Raw genomic sequence first — 17,500 nt, forward strand, 5'->3', positions numbered from 1 at the left:
ATCACTAATTCTCCTTCAGGCTAAGTGGCTGTAACCTGTCAGAGAGAAGCTGTGAAGCTCTGGCCTCAGTTCTCAGCTCCCAGTCCTCTAGTCTGAGACAGCTGGACCTGAGTAACAATGACCTGGAAGATGCATCAGTAAAGCTGCTCTCTGTTGGACTGCAGAGTCCACACTGTAGACTGGAGACTCTCAGGTTAGGATCACTGTTACTATTCAACAGCCTGTTTAAATTCTGTTTTACATGCACATTAACACATTGAGTGCCAAGGACGTCTGTGGACGTCCTAAAAAAAAGTAACGAGGAGTGCCAAGGACGTCTGTGGACGTCCTAAAATCATAATTCATATTATTCCATAATTCTGCTGTTTAAGGTCGTACCTAGCCAGTGAGCATGAATCCCTTCAAGGGATCACACGGCGCCACCTTAAACATCGTCACAGGAGCTGCTCCACCCACCTCAGATCCTTTACTTTGTACAGGAGACAGCGGAGAAAGCGGTGATCAAAGTGGAAACGGATGCATGCTTCAGCCAGAGCCGTATATATTGCTCTGTCTACAGCGGACAGTGGGCTCGGCTGCATCCGCGCTCACAACTGAGCTCTTATGCTTCTATCTATCTCCACACGATTTCCTGCAGGAAAGCCAGCATCCGAAGCCGAACGGCCAAGCCTTTTCGTTCAGTCGCGTTTGCCAGCGCGCATCATTTCCTTGATGGGCGCTGGGATCTGTCCGGGGCAAAAACGGAGTCGATAAAACAAACTCTGTGCGTGTGGGAGGAGCCCGCAGCTCAGAGGTGGAGAGGGTGGAGAGGGTGGAGAGGGGGGGGGGGAGGGGTGTGTGGCACACAGGCTGCACAGAAACCACACCACACGCCACCACATCAGAAAACACCAGCCAGAGTCAGTGAATGTGCTCGAAATTAGAGTGCAAAAGGTATTCATAAAAGGGACTATATCTTGGAAAGTTAAAAAAAACGACAGAAAACCCTTGAAAGTGCACTTTTTTGAGAGGCTGTCATTTCATAATGGAACTGTCTAGAAACAAAATTTCTTCTTTGGAAGAAGCAGGAGTGTTCAATGTTTCATTAAAGTCCAGCCCCGTTAATATAGCCATAATAGAAAAAATTCTATAGCTGTTTTCAACTGAATGGAAGTGAATCTGGCACAGGCTCCAGACAATTTTACTGAAGCGCTGTGGCACTCAATGTGTTAATGTCAGAGAAAATACCTGAACTCTCATTTTCCTGCTGATGTGTGTGAAAATTTTGCTCTATTCTGCCTTCTCTGAGAGAACATGTCATTATGTTCTCACCTCACTGCCTCTTGCTGAAATAGAAAAGTTCACCTGCAAAAACAGATATCTTCATTTGTACTTTATCATCTTTTTATTAGATTATAAATATTGTGGGCTTCACGTGCTCCTTTCTAGCTGAACTGGCAGCGTTAATTTCTACTGTGCCTCGCTGGTTCATGTGCTCTCGTATGCAGGTCGGCTGCGTGGCACCCCTCGCCTTTACAGTGAGATGTATTCATATAATTATTTTATTTTATTATTATTTTTATTTTATTTATTTTATATTTTTATTATAAATCATGCAGTAATTAAAACATTTTCACCTAATCATGTTCACATAAATTATCTATATATTTTGTATGTGCACTGCAGGGAGTATCAAACAGGTGTTATTTCATTTTAAGAATGTCATTCATATGTATTTGCAAATTAACTCTTCTTGAGTCAAGAACTAAAATGAAAAAATTAACCCAATCCTTGGGTCATCTGTTAATATTGGGGACAATAACCATTTCTGCATTATCATAATTAATTTCTGAGCAGTGTACAATTGAGAAAATCCAACATGTAACTCTTTTTAAATAAGTTTATACTGAAAAGCTAGGATCTCTTTCTCAGAAAACCTGTATAAAATCATCAACCATAAACAATCAAAGAGAAGTGAGGTCTCTAGACCATATTTCAAGCAGAAGGCCACTCACGCATAATCCGATCATCCCCTGACGACAGTCAAGTTCTAGCATAACGTGGACGTCTGCTATGACGTCTGCTATGACGTCAGTTAATCCTCACATATATATATATATATATATATATATACATATCTATTTATTTTTTCGTTTTATTTTCGTATTCAGTGCAGGTATGTATGAATGTATATGTATGTATATGTATAGGCATATTATGTCTGCATGTATATATACTCTCTAATTTGGGCTGCACTGAAAGCTTCTGGTTGGGTAACATACCAGAATGTTATGTTTTGTTAAATATTGAATGTTGATGTGTCTGATAATCCCATGTGGGATGGGTCATGTAATTGTCCTGACACGAAAATAAAATATTCATTCATTCATTCATTCATTCATTTATTCATTCATATATAGCAAGGGTTCTACGTCACCTCTCTCTCTCTGGCCGATCATAGCAGCAGCAGCTTCACGGCAGTCCATCTCCCTTGAAGCCGGCCTCCGAAGCGTTGTTTTGCACCAGATCTGCAGACCGAATCAGCACCCACAAGCCTTCTCTACCCCTGGAAGACGTTGGCGAAGCGACCGGACCACAGGCTGCCAGCATAGCCCCGACGAGAAGGCCCAGCGCGCGTTCCCGTGGCACGGGGCGCGCCACTGCGACGGCCCCGGTAGGAGAGCAGAAGACGAAGCGCCGCGCCGTGGACGCCCAAGAACGCGGGCGAGCGTGCCGGAGGGAGAGGCCGCTCGGCGCGGACGTGCGAGAGGCCGCGGGCGAAGACCAGTAGAGGCAGCTGCCCCGAGAGCCGGGAGCCGCTGGGGAAATGCAGGCCGCGGGGCCGCCGCGAGACGCCACGTACTTCCTGGTCGCACTGACTTCCAGGCCGCCGGGCAGATTCACAGTGATTGACGGGAACCGGCTTGGAGAAGTGCTGAAGCTGGAGTGCCGTAGCATCTCGGGCACTCTGGGCAGACCGAAAGGTCCATGGGGCGAACGGCTCATTCTGGCGGCAACAGCTGAAATGTAGTGCAATTTGCTTTCCCTTCCAAATCCAGCGACGTAAATAATCCATTCACGAAAAGAATAAGCACTCCCAGGAATACATGGACGATAAAAGTTTAACGTTACATGCAGTTAAGCAGAAAGTCGCACTCGGCAGTAAAACTCGCATCCATGTAACGTTAATCCATCGGGTGTCCTGTTCTTTCTGTCACGAAGACTATAATCCACCAGATCACATGACGTTTTGTCATCAAGTCTTTAATCCACCGTCACACTTCAGGACATCCTCTTAATCCAAAACAGAGTGTGAAAAGTAGTTGTCTCTCTCCTTGTTGTTGTGTTTGTGAAACGGAGGTTTACGGTAACCAGAGACCTTTTATTGTAAAGATGCGACAGCACACAGCCAATCCGCCATTTTGGAGACTAAGCTTCTGCCCCAGCAAGGAGCCGTATTTCAGGCCAAAATGGCCGCAGCGCTGTTTTCAAAAAGGCACTATATACTCTTGCCTTCTCATTCTCAATTATCTTTGCTGTTACACGCAGCTGAGTTTGTTTATTTTCTACCTCCGGGTCCCCAGTGACCCCATGTGACTGATGGTGACTGATAAATTAAATTAGGAAGCTTCTGTGATGATGACAACGATAATTTCTTAACTTTAGCCGATCTGAGGGGGTTTATTTGAACAACAATCTTAAAAAAAAAAAAAAACTCCACTATCACCCCCCCTTCCTGGAGCCCGACGACACCTTCATAATACCAGACTCGCTGTTAGTCGTCCTGGACATGGACGAGGGGACGTTAGGTTTCATAGTGGACGGACATGACCTAGGGGTGGCGCTCGGAGGACTTAAGGGCAGGAAGGTGTACCCCGCAGTGAGCGCCGTGTGGGGACACTGCGAAATACGAATCCGGTACATAAACGGACTCGATCCGGATCCCCTCGTACAGAGGTCGAAATTATCGTACACATACGATAATTATCGTACGTCTGGCAACGCTGGCGGAAATCGCTTCCTGGCAAATGGCCAGCGGGAGTCACAATTTAATAATAATAATAATAATAACAATAATAATAATAATAATAATAACCACGCAAGGGGCCATTCTAACACCCCTGGCCCATGGAGCTTGTCTGAGCATCAGCTAGAATGAGTGTTACTGCACAACTTTCAGGCCGAAGCCAGGAGCAACACTGGAGGGCACGCAGCCCAGCGATTTCATGAGCCAACTGAATGGCTCTTGAGAACGGACAGCGATTTCGAGCGCGGACATTGAGAGCGGACATTGAAATGAATTGTGGTCACCTACCTTCCTTAGCATAGTAATAATAATAATAAATATAGCCGCAAGCGGCAATGGGCGGGGTTCAAGCCTTGCGCAGATGACAAAGCTTCTGATTCTGACTAGGACATCCTCCTTGATACAGCTGACAAGTTTTGCGATCATTGGACAAACAGGTGTGGAGTTACATCCTTTTTATGTTAAGCCACGCCCATTTACGGCGTTTATGGCGCCCCCTTTTGGTGGAATTGCACCAAATTTGACACGCATGGTCTGGGATGGTCTCCGAAGACCTCCTGCAAGTTTTGTGAAGATTCCTTAATCGGTCATGAAGTAATGACAATTTAGCTGTGAGGCCACGCCCCTCTCAACTTTAACGATCAATATCTCCGAAACTAAAGTAGATTTTCAAAAATGCAAAAAGCACGGTTGTAGAGCTTGCTCCAAAGATGCTTCCTGGAGATTCTAGTGCAAATCGGTCAAACGGTCTAGGAGGAGATGGAAAAAATGTGTTTTCCAAACTTTTCCAAATATCTCAAAAACTTTCCAGGCGGACATTGAGGGTCCTTATGGCAAATTTGTAGAGCAGGTCCACCTGAACATCTGGAAAAAAAAAATTGAAAATCGGACCAACGGCGTGGAAGTTAAGGCCTTTAACGTAAAACCTTCAATTATAGCGCCACCTTCAGGCCAATTCGAAAAATCTTTTTTGAGCACCTACCAGCCAACAATATCTGTCATTGGGCCAAATGTCAGGTCTCTGCCATTTACCAACTCACGGGAATTTGCGTCGGGGCAGATGGAAAACGACAACGATAATAATAAACCGGCACAAAAACAATAGGGTTTCAGCCCCTTCAGGGCTTGAACCCCTAATAAGTATAATAATTGTAATCTACACAACGTACACAATCTACAAAAAACATGCAATAACATAAACGGCGTGTCGTGTTCACGTTCATAGCTCATATAATATAACGTATCATATCGTTAATTTCAAGCTCAATTCTTACCCAGAGAAAAGGTACAGCACTGAAAATGTAACAAGCCATAGTTTTTAAACATCTTTATTTTAAAAGATAAAAAAAAAAAAAAAAAAACCCAGGTGCTTTAGTCCCAAGCTTCAATGCTCCTGGCCAATCCCAGCGCCACAGGGCGTGGTTATTGCTTATCCTATGTGGGGTTAGAAATCACGGAACGTAGCCTGGACAACGTTCTCTTCTCTGACACCGCAGTCAGAGAGCCCAGATCCAGCCCCACAATGTCCCTGGCCTTACGGATCAGTTGTTGAGTCGTTGGCATCCGCTGCCTTCAGCCTGCTGCCCCAGCACACAATAGCATACAGGAAGGCACTAGCCACTACCAACTCATAGAACATCCTCAGCATGGTCCGGCAGACTTTGAAGGACCTCAGCTGTCTCAGAAAGTAGAGACGGCTTTGCCCCTTCTTAACCATAAACAATACGGGGGATGGTTGCTATCTGATGACATCATCACCGGCCGTCACCGCCCCGGACCGGCCCCTCGGCTCCCCTGTTCCTCATCGCACCTTGTCACCACATGACAAGTTCCCGGTTCACCCTGCACCTCAAGCAGACGCTCCAGCAATGCAACCTCCCGACGAAGAACTACTCCAGCCACTCCTTCAGGATCGGAGCGGCCACCTCGGCCGCCGACCAAGGAGTGTCCTCCGCCTCCCTCCAGCAAATGGGCCGCTGGTCCTCATCGGCATTCCCCAGCCACATCCGCCCGGAGCAGGCGGCCATACTGGCGGCCCAAAGAACCCTCCTCCCTCAATCGGCGAGCATGGCAACGAACAGTGTCCCGGACTTTAAAAAATGTCTCGTTGGTGGTGGCTCCCCGTAAGCATGGCGCCCAGTAAGGCGCAGTAAATTCCCCGGCTCATTTTTGGGGGGGGATAGGAAAGAGAGAGTCGGATTGCGCCAAGGCAGCCAAGTAGGCCAAGCCGGGTAGCGCCAAGCTAAACTTTAACGTACCAAGATCGAAGGCCCGACCGAGTCGAGAGTGCCAGCCGCAAATAGCTGTAAGTCGCCAAAAAGGTCGAAGGCCGGAATCGATTGCGCCAAGGCAGCCAAGTAGGCCAAGCCGGGAAGCGTCAAGCTAAACTTTAACGTACCAAGATCGAAGGCCCGACCGAGTCGAGAGTGCCAGCCGCAAATAGCCGTAAGTCACCAAAAAAGGTCGAAGGCCGGAATCGATTGCGCCAAGGCAGCCAAGTAGGCCAAGCCGGGAAGCGCCAAGCTAAACTTTAACGTACCAAGATCGAAGGCCCGACCGAGTCGAGAGTGCCAGCCGCAAAGAGCCGTAAGCCGCCAAAGTCGAGAGTGCCTGCCGCAAAGAGTCGTAAGTCGCCAAAAGGTCGAGAGTGCCTGCCGCAAAGAGCTGTAAGTCGCCAAAAGTCGAGAGTGCCTGCCGCAAAGAGCTGTAAGTCGCCAAAAGGTCGAGAGTGCCTGCCGCAAAGAGCTGTAAGTCGCCAAAAGGTCGAGAGTGCCTGCCGCAAAGAGCGTAAGTCGCCAAAAGGTCGAGAGTGCCTGCCGCAAAGAGCTGTAAGTCGCCAAAAGTCGAGAGTGCCTGCCGCAAAGAGCTGTAAGTCGCCAAAAGGTCGAAGGCCGGAAAAGCACAATCGCGAGGTGCCAAGGCAGCCAAGTAGGCCAAGCCGGGAAGCGCCAAGTTAACCACTAATGTACCAATATCAAGGCCCGACCGAGTTGGGAGCGCCAGCCGCAAATAGCCGTAAGTCGCAAAAAGGTCGAAGGCCAGAAAAGCACAATCAACTACCGGCACCTGCAGATCTCAATTAACCGCCGGTAATCAGATCTTCCTTTTGGGGGATCTCCTAGCCTATGCAGGTGCCCTCCTCTTGCCTCAAGAGCAGCGCCACTGGCCAATGGAGTCAAGCGCCAAAGCATTTGCCATGCATGCCGATTGCTAAATAAAGTTTGTCTAATCCTACCAACTGGCCTCTCCTGATTGAAGTGAGGTCTCTAGACCATATTTCAAGCAGAAGGCCACTCACGCATAATCCGATCATCCCCTGATGACAGTCAAGTTCTAGCATAACGTGGACGTCTGCTATGACGTCAAATATGACGTCAGTTAATCCTCACATATATAGCAAGGGTTCTACGTCACCTCTCTCTCTCTGGCCGATCATAGCAGCAGCAGCTTCACGGCAGTCCATCTCCCTTGAAGCCGGCCTCCGAAGCGTTGTTTTGCCCCACCCACCTCCCCAGTCCGCAACCAACGAGTCTTGACTCCTGATCCCCCACGGGGGGGGGATCTCCTAGCCTATGCAGGTGCCCTCCTCTTGCCTCAAGAGCAGCGCCACTGGCCAATGGAGCCCCTAGCCTATGCAGGTGCCCTCCTCTTGCCTCAAGAGCAGCGCCACTGGCCAATGAATAAAGTTTGTCTAATCCTACCAACTGGCCTCTCCTGATTGAAATGGTGAAACTGATCAAAATAGGCATTCTTCTACAGTCTCTAATTGTGTTATCTTTGTGTAATGAAGTAATGTTTTGAAGTTTAACACTTGATAGATTTTCTGGGGACCTCCTGGCCCCACATTGAGAAGCACTGGTATAGAAGATGGATCAAGAGCGTTAGGATACATTAGAGAGATGGTGTTGAAGGGAGAGATGAAGGAGAAGAAAGAAATGGTCTTTATTCTAAAAGTTTGATTAATTGAAATGATAAGTATGACGCATGAAGCTAAGAAAGGGTCATGAAAAAGGATTACAAAAGGCATGTATTGAGTTATGTGTGTAGCTCTTCATAGATCTAGCCTCTTCATGTTGCTCTCAGAGTGCACCAAATTGATGCATTTTAATTTAAAATGTAAAAAAGAAGGAAGAAAGAAAAGAAAACTTCCCCCATGCCCCCTGACCCCCCTGGAGGGTCCGAACTCCCCATTTTACTTTACCCCCCGCCCCCCCCAAAAAAAACAACAACAACAACAACAACAACACACACACACACACACACACACACACTGTGGCGATCGCCCACTTTATAATAATTTATAAGAATGTTTTCAGCCTGCGTCATCTCCATAAACACACCCACCCGTTTGTCAACCAGTAAGATGGCTCCAATTCACCCGCTCTGGGAGAGACCGGCACTGTTGTGTTCCTTTAAGATGGTTTTGAAATCCAGTATGGCGTGTGCCACCAGAGAGGAAGCAGTGAGAAGCTGTGCAGTCTGACTCCGTAAAAAAGTCTGTTATAATCCGTGTGTGCGTGGGAACCTGGCGTCTGGAAGCCGGCCATCTCCTCTCTTCTCTTCTCACCTCTTCTCATCACAGCGGTCTGGTAACGTTATTCCCTTGACAGCCGTGAGACGGTGAAGAGTGTGTCTATTTCTTGCCATAACCTGAACTGACTTGACTTTTCTGTGCTATTATTACGTTGGTTTTTGCGGGTTTGGTGTGTGGAGACGCTGTGCGAGTAACCGCAAATTCCCGGAGTGGATCTATTTTTGTTGCACTGACTGTTTGTGGATTGAACTGAACTGAACTACATGGAAATCCCAGAGTGGATGCTTTTTGTTTGGTGAACTTTTCTTGCTTTTTTCTCCTAATACACAATCAAACTGATTTGCTGGTGTGGTCTGAATTTATTGCATTGCCTCATTCACTGTTTGTATTGATTGAATGTTTCATTTATTATTTGCATTTAATGTGTTTTGTGTATGAAAATAACCGTGTTAAGGGTTCATGTGTTCCCTTTTAGTTTAGTAGTTGACTGGTCAAACCGCTACAACACACACACACACACACACACACACACACACACACACACACACACACACACACACACACACACACACTTCTCAAACCAAAGTTACTCCCTTGTGTTGAACACAATCACCATGACGGTTATTGAAAGTTATCAAGCTGCGTTTATTTTGAAATCAAAGAAAAACATAACTAATGAGATAATTATCAATATTGTTTTATAACTCAACACTGCAAACTATTGACTGAAGAAAATGCTTTGATGTGTGTGTGTGTGTGTGTGTGTGTGTGTGTGTGTGTACGTGCACGTGTGTGTGTGTGCTTGTCTTTGTGCAGGCTGTCAGGCTGTCTGCTCACAGAGGAAGGCTGTGCTTCTCTGGCCTCAGCTCTGAGCTCCAACCCCTCCCATCTGAGAGAGCTGGACCTGAGCTACAATCATCCAGGAGCCTCAGGAGTGAAGCTGCTGTCTGCTGGACTCGAGGATCCACACTGGAGACTGGACTCTCTCAGGTATGGAGAGTTACCGTCCCTATATAATTAATAATTAGTAATTGCCATAATTTAGCGCTTGTGCTTGTTTTGTCGCACGCAAAGCAAATTGTGGCGTGCACAAGTGCATTTGTCTTCCCCCTGCCACGCTATTACCTCTACGCTCGTTATAATTATCTAACCAGGCGTGTGCGCGCAAAATGCGGGGACACAGATGGCATTCTCCTATGTCAGCATGCGCGCAATTACTTTGTTCTAAGAACTTTGAAAAGCACCTCTTAGCTCTTGAGCGCACCATTATTCTTCCTTTTGGATACGTTATTACGCATGGAGGTGCCACGCCAGGACATCAAATTCTGCTGCTAAAATTGGGTATAAGCAGATAATTCAGTGAGGCAATCAACTATAATTCACTGAGAAACTTTTATCACATTGCAAAGAGGGGTTAATGGCAAATTAATTGAGAAAACTTGGACATTGTAGCCTACTTGCAATATCACCTTCACCTATCCCATAACCCCGTAGGGTCGTTAGGGCACCACAGACGATCTGTCGACAAGCTCTCTCCATCTCACTGTTTCACCGAGTTTTAATTGAGTCCACTCTAAATCCTCTCATCTTTCCTTTTGTCCCCCCTGTTTACCTGCTGCAAACACATTTATTCCCAGTCAACAAAAGAACCCGCATTGCATCAAATCAGGTACAGTGGTAGACAGTAGTAGCAGGCCCGGCTCCAGGATGAAGTGACTGAGGGGGCCCGTCATTTGCTTGGGGGGGCCAGAGGCCTTGGGGAAAAATTGGGCGTTTTCTTTTTTCTAGTATTTTATTTTTCCAATTTTCAGAGCATAAGAACAAAAAGAAGCTCAGACACAGGAAGAAGAAGAAAAAATATATACATATATATTATCAACATTCCAACACCACAATGGGGCTACAGGTGCATAATAAGGTGCTTATGTTATGTGCTTATATAGCCTATAAGAGGTGTTGCACACATGGGACTACCACGCAAAGTGTCCATGAGAGAACAGCAACAGCTGGGCAAGTTACTTGTCACTTTTAACCTCAGCCAGGAACAGGTCCCATGATAGTTGAACATTTCTTCAGTGAGTGGTCCTCAGGAACCTGAGTCTCTCTCCATACATATAACTGAGACCATATCCATCAGCCAGAGCTGAAAGGAAGGAGAGGGGAATATCTTATTTTAAATGACTAGCTCACTCACTAGCATTGCAGGCACATGCAAATAGCACAAACAACACAACAGCTGCAGCAAGCAAGAGCATATTGTAGTGACAAATTCTATTATTATTATTACTGATTGATATCTGACTTTATATTGCACATCTGTATAGATTTTTAAATTAATTATGTTAAATACATAATATAATACCTGTATATTATATAGTATTATTCTATTATTATTATTACTGATTGATATCTGACTTTATATTGCACATCTGTATAGATTTTTTAATTAATTATGTTAAATACATAATATATATAATACCTGTATATTATATAGTATTATTCTATTATTATTATTACTGATTGATATCTGACTTTATATTGCACATCTGTATAGATTTTTAAATTAATTATGTTAAATACATAATATAATACCTGTATATTATATAGTATTATTCTATTATTATTATTACTGATTGATATCTGACTTTATATTGCACATCTGTATAGATTTTTTAATTAATTATGTTAAATACATAATATATATAATACCTGTATATTATATAGTATTATTCTATTATTATTATTACTGATTGATATCTGACTTTATATTGCACATCTGTATAGATTTTTAAATTAATTATGTTAAATACATAATATAATACCTGTATATTATATAGTATTATTCTATTATTATTATTACTGATTGATATCTGACTTTATATTGCACATCTGTATAGATTTTTTAATTAATTATGTTAAATACATAATATATATAATACCTGTATATTATTATGTATAGCATATTGCAATATTGTAGGGACAAATTGTAATAGACTGATGACTAGCAGAATGAAAACAGATGGTTGGAGATATTGAAATACTGTATGTTATTGTATACATATAAACAGCATGAGAGAACAACAGCTGCATTTATAGGCCCAATGCTTGTCAACAACACTGACTGAATAGCAGAAAAGATCAATACAGTAACATGAAAATAGTGTACTCACCCTGACACCGCCGCTCCTCTAAAAAAGTTGGAGACGCCGTTTTTCCTTGTGGAATCTCCTCAGTAAACGGTCATTCCACTCATCCCGGCATTTTTTGGTCAAGTCTTTCTCAAAGCCTAATTGAATCAGATGGGCTTTGCGCGCATGAAGCATGCTCCGTCGGTGATCACTGAAAACATTTTTCAATGCTGAAAACGAGTTCTCACAGGTGGCAGTCGAGGCCCCAAATGTTAAAGCAGATTTGAACGCGATCATGACACTTGGCATTGCCTCAAGGGTTTTGTGGAAGCTGGTGAGAAGTGTTTTCATTGTCCATTTCCCATCCTCTGCGCCTGCGGGCATGGGGCCTTCCATTTGTGTGCGTAAAAACTGTCGGGCGACAGCATACTCGGCATCTACAAGATTAGTGCTGGTTAACTCCAAGAGGGGCCTCACTTTGTCTGTGTCCAAAAACATTTCACTCTCTGGATCAAGTGCAACCAGTGCTTCCATGAGTGTGCTGTTACGCTCTCCAAAGCGCCGTGCCATCTCTCCACACACTGCATCAATACAGCTAAAAAACAGTCTCTTTGATTCTGTGGCTGTGTCCTCGCCCTGGTCACTTGAGCTTCGCGCTCCTGTAGATTCTTCAACAACATAATCTTGTAGGTTTTTGTTGGCTGTTGTGCGTCTCTTTTTGTTTTGTGGATGAGTTGTCTCCTCTGCGCACTGGTCCCATAACGCACTGAACTCTGTGTCGGCGCGGAGTTCCTGAACACACGTCGTGGCACTGTTCACCAGTTTGACAGCTGTTAGGAGATCCATGTCTTTGCGCTGTAGCATTGTGTTAGGTGGGTCAAGAAGCTGCAGAATCTTCGTAATCAAACGAGCAATAAATCTGAAGCTGGGCTTTGAAATAGCGCGCAGCAGGCCCACTGCTTCCACTTTCACATCTGCTGGAAACCCACGTGTGTGTTCAACATCTGTCAACAGCTGGGAAATGTCCTGATGTGATTTGTTTATAACCTCCACAGTGGCCAAGTGACCAGTCCAGCGTTGGTCAAGCAGACGTTTTAGGGTTTCCCCTTTATAATGAACAGCGACGGTGGGTTTTCTTATGAACTTATACAGGAGGTTACAAATACTGAAGAAATCGGTGATGGGCTGCTCTGCAGACATTGCCTGCACCACCACTAAATGAAGCTGATGATTGAAGCAATGTACGTATGGGACTTCCCTGCCCAATTTATCCTGAATGAGTTTCTGCACTCCACCATGCTTCCCCGACATCAAAGACGCTCCATCATACACTTGGCTGAGTATTTTTTCTGTGCTCAGTCCCGCCTTGGTCAGTTCAGCAAGAACAGTAGTTGTGAGAGTCTTTGCATCCCCTTCCTCTGCAGTGGCTATTGTTAAAAGACGCTCTTTGATGACACAGTTTGCATCAACAAACCGAACAACAATTGAAATATTCTCCCGGCCAGTAGGATCCCTCGTTCCATCAACTTTAATGGTATAAAACGAATCCCCAATTTCTCCGACAATATGCTCTGTCACCAGGGTGCTCATAATTTCAATTATTTCATTTTGGATGTCGTGGGACGTGTAGGTTGCGTTGCGGGGTATGGTCCCTATTATTTTGCCCAACTCTGCATCTTTTTCCAGTGTATACTTAAACAATGCAAGGAAAAGCCCACTGCCTGCTTCTGACATGCTGTCAAATGAGTCATGGTCACCTCTGAAAGGGAGTTGATTTTCAGCTAAAAACGCTATCATATCAACAACAGAAGACACATAATAACGGTTCCGTGACAGCTGATCTGAGTGCACCAGTGTACTTATGTCCTGGCCGGTTTCTTCACGCACCTGTCTCTCCTTCCACAGCGACTCACAGTAGAGGTGCTCTTTTGATGATGCATGTCTGTGTAATCCTTTATCAGTCTCTAATGCATGCTTCCAGTCACGAAAACCTTTGCTAGTAAAAGCTGCATCTGTTGCACTTAAAAATGCAATGCTGTGACTGGGCCTGAATTTTCTACATGGGAAACAAAAGGCAGCATCCGCTTTTAAAGAATACTCCAGCCAGGGTCTATTGTGGTACCATGCATTGGCAAACGTGCGCTTCCTTCCTCCTGAAAACGCTCGCACTGGAAACTTATCCAGTTGGACCTGGTTCGGCTTATCCACCCCAAGATCATCCGGGACTATTACTACTAATGATGTCGGGGGTGCTGCTGGAGGCCCCGTGCTGCGGCTGGCGCTGGTAGCAGCAGCACCAGCACCGCGGGTTGATGTGCTCGGCCTCGGGTGTGCGGCCTGTGACGGAGGGGAGGAGGGCTGCTCGTCGACGGGTGGTGGTGGACGACATGGTGGCTCAGGCTGTGCTCGTTGATCATCAGGCGTGCCCGTTAATCTAGCCTCAATGACGGGGGAGGTTAAGCTAGCCGCACCGGCACCGCCGGTCTGTTGGCTAGCTGCTGCTACAACAGCATTGTCTGATGTAGGTTGAGGTTCTTCTGCCGCCGCAACTTGACGACGAGGCGGCGGCTGCTTGCCTGGCCCTTGCAGGCTTGATGTTTTAACTAAAAACTTGCGTATGTCCATTTGTGGAAATGAATTATTAGCCTATATACACAAAAGCAAGAGAGCACCGAAGCTAGGCTGCTGGCTACACTCAAAAACTTTCGGTTTTGACGTTTGACGTCGGCACGTTGCCCATCCCATCTACTAGCTCGCACGGCGTCCTGATTTGTGTGATAGGTCTAATGTATGTCAATCATAAAATAGCCTATATGACATGTATTTGATTCAGTTACAGTATATTTATTTTTTGGTTTTGACGTTGCATGTAATCTCTCTAAAGATTTCTGTGCAAGTGAATGTTTTTTCTTTTTTTACACACACTCATCTGGCCGGGCCAAGACGGGAGATGGGCGGGCCCGGCCCGGTCAGGCCCGCCCCCAGCGCCGGGCCTGCCTAATTAAAAACATTTCCAATGATAGCCTGAGGTGTCTGACTGTTTTTAATCATTTACAAACGAAATAACCTTAAATTTGAGCTGAGTTGGTAGCCTACTTGGTTCATTGTCTGTGGGCCCTATTCTCCCACAGGCCATCGGCGCTATTACGGGCCTTAACCGCAAAAAAACGTGCCTTGCGCCTGTTTCGGGAAAATAGCAATAGGCTTTAGGCTGCCAAATGCGCTTTAGGCCGAATGGGCGTGGCGGAGTCCCTGAATGCGCCGAAGTGGGCGTGTCGGCGCTAAATACCGGCGTATTGCTATCTTCCAGCCATCTTCCGACCTGGCCTACTTTTAGCGCTTTGCGCTTTTGAAAAGCAGGCCTAAAGCAGGATTCTGTGCACCGGGGACAGGAAAGTGAATGGAGAATACAATATATAGAAAAAAATACTTTAGAATACAATAGAATATAAGATTGCAACCCTTCTCAGGCTTTGGGTGAAGCTGTAATGCAGTTTCATAAATTTAGTTTAGGCTATCATAATAATCCCCATTTATGTGTAATATAGCTCTACGTTTTATTACCCCCCCCCCCCCCCGAAATTAGCTAGGCTACTAATATTACTAATATTCCTAATTAATATGTATTATTATTTCATTCAGATAATTGACATTATAGGCATGTACCGTAAAATACCAATTAGATACCAATAATTGCCGCGGGTCCCATATATAAGCGGGGTCTGGATACATATTTTGTACATAAAAGCAGGTCCCAATTTGATGCCCGGTTAGTTTTTTCAATGTTTTCTTTTTACCTTTGCGACATCCTGTTGAATGCATCTCCCAAACACAATGAAGAAGAAAAATCGGATGAAGAATACGAACAACGAGGAAACGGGAACAACGAGGAAAAAAAACACATGCACGAAACTTGCTGATCAAAATTCGTTTTCCCTCAACATCTGATGATTCTGAAAATTGTGTAGGCATTTCCTGAAGATTTTTATACACTAAAACCGACATCTCTGGTGTAATAATTATTTTGAGAAATGTGCCTATGGTATATTTCCCTGCCAGCGGGCATAGAAGTCCGCTTCTAATTGGTATTTATTTCACCGCTCTTTCACATGTGCGCTACTGAAGAGGGTGCTCCGTGAGTGATGAACAGCGGAGGAGGCAGCGCATGCAACAAATAATCTGCTCACATGATGATCATGTTCTCTCACCTTCAGCGGAGAAAGTTTAGTGGTAAATACCGGTAGGTCACAGTTCAGCTCAAATTTTATTTGATTTCATGTACAGGCCAGAACTGGCATGCAATGTGCTCTGCTGCGCTGAGAGGGAGGCGCGGCTCTCCCCATAGACAAGCAATCGTGTGGGGTGCTGACTGTAGCCAACTCATTAAAATAAATGGTTTAAATAAACAATTTCATACTATTTACAATCTTTGCTGAGCAATATTTTTGTACAAAAATAATTAAAGCAGGTCCCAAACTGCCGCAGGTCCCATATTGACGCGGGGTCTGGCTACATATTTTGTCAATTAACGCCGGGCTAATAATTGGTATTTTACGGTATTTACATGCTTGCAGTATTTTAACTGCAGTTAGATTGGTTTGAGAAGCATAATAATATGGAATAATAGCCTATATATGGAGATAGACAGACCGGATGAAGGGAGGGGGGGGCGGCGGAGCCCTTGGCTTTGTCTGGTTTTACCGGATTTGTCCAGGAATTGGAGCTTAAAAGGCAAGCGTGTGTCTCTTCCCTGCAATTCTCCAATGAGCGGACAATGCATAATTTTACGCTTAAAAGGCGTGGTTATAATGGTTGAGGCTGAGTTTAGCGCCGATACCAAGATATCAAGTGCGCCTTTCCACGCCCACTGCTTTGCGCTGCGGCTGGCGCTCGGCCTAGAAACTGCGCTGCTGCAACGATAGAGCCCTGTGTGTTTCAAATGAAACTATAAGCTATTATAGGCGTGGGGAGCGGTGGAGCGCCGGGAAGAAAACAGGTAATTACGCCAGCTAAATAGGCCCCAATATAGCGTTAAAATAAAATAAAAAAGTAGCCTATAATGTTAATTTAATTTCGGACCGTCTGAATATGTTTTATTTATAGAGAGCGAGGCGAACCAACAACATTGGGCATCGTGGCCAGTCAGTGGCGTGCCGTCCATTAGGCGAACTAGGCAAATGCTAAGGGCGCTTGAGCCGTTAGGGGCGCCAGAGAGGGTAATTTTTTTTTTTTTTTTTTTTTGGAAATACTTTTTCTTGATAATAGGCCTACTATTATTTTACAATAGTAGACAAAAAATAAGCACAACAACATCTTAAGTCTTTAAATAATAGTGAAATCATTTTTCTAATTCTGGCTTTCTGGCTGCCTGGGCTGCATCACTTTCACCATGGTCCCTAATCCATACCACCCCACCCCCTGCGCGGCCGCGCCCCCTTTTACCTGCTCGGAGCTTTTTCCCAGAGTGGGGGTGGAGCAAGGGAGCTGGAAGGTGCTGCAGCACCCCCTGGTGGCAAGAAATGGGATTTTCGAAATTGTTGGATTTGGCTGTCTTGTGTTTTTACCACCAACAAAATGCATTAAAAACAGTTTGTGCTTCCCAGCTCTGATCTTATGCTCTCTCTTCAAAAGTGTTTGATTTTCATCATAATCTGGTTTTCCATATTAATAATAATAAGTTCAGTGTTTATGCCTGTGTTGCTGTCTGTTGTAGTGTAAAACGACAAAAGGGAGAGCAGGTGCTTATATGAAAGTGAGTGAGAAAAGGAGAAGATACTGAATAATGACATCACAACAGTATAATCCTAATGTTAATTTAAAATTAAATATTCT

At 44.9% G+C, this 17,500-nt stretch overlaps 1 protein-coding gene across 1 annotated transcript in view; it reads left to right on the plus strand.

Annotated features, from left to right (window-relative positions):
* Window positions 1-17,500, plus strand: part of LOC310774660 (protein NLRC3-like) — a 48,518-nt gene that overhangs the window by 3,896 nt on the left and 27,122 nt on the right. Inside the window, exons 5-6 of the mRNA XM_083634766.1 lie at window positions 20-193; window positions 9,357-9,530. Of these exons, the coding sequence (XP_083490892.1) occupies window positions 20-193; window positions 9,357-9,530 (348 nt within the window). The remainder of the gene's footprint in view (window positions 1-19; window positions 194-9,356; window positions 9,531-17,500) is intronic.

This window comes from Poromitra crassiceps (genome assembly GCF_964638095.1).
Source record: "Poromitra crassiceps genome assembly, chromosome: 4".
Taxonomy (NCBI): domain Eukaryota; kingdom Metazoa; phylum Chordata; class Actinopteri; order Beryciformes; family Melamphaidae; genus Poromitra; species Poromitra crassiceps.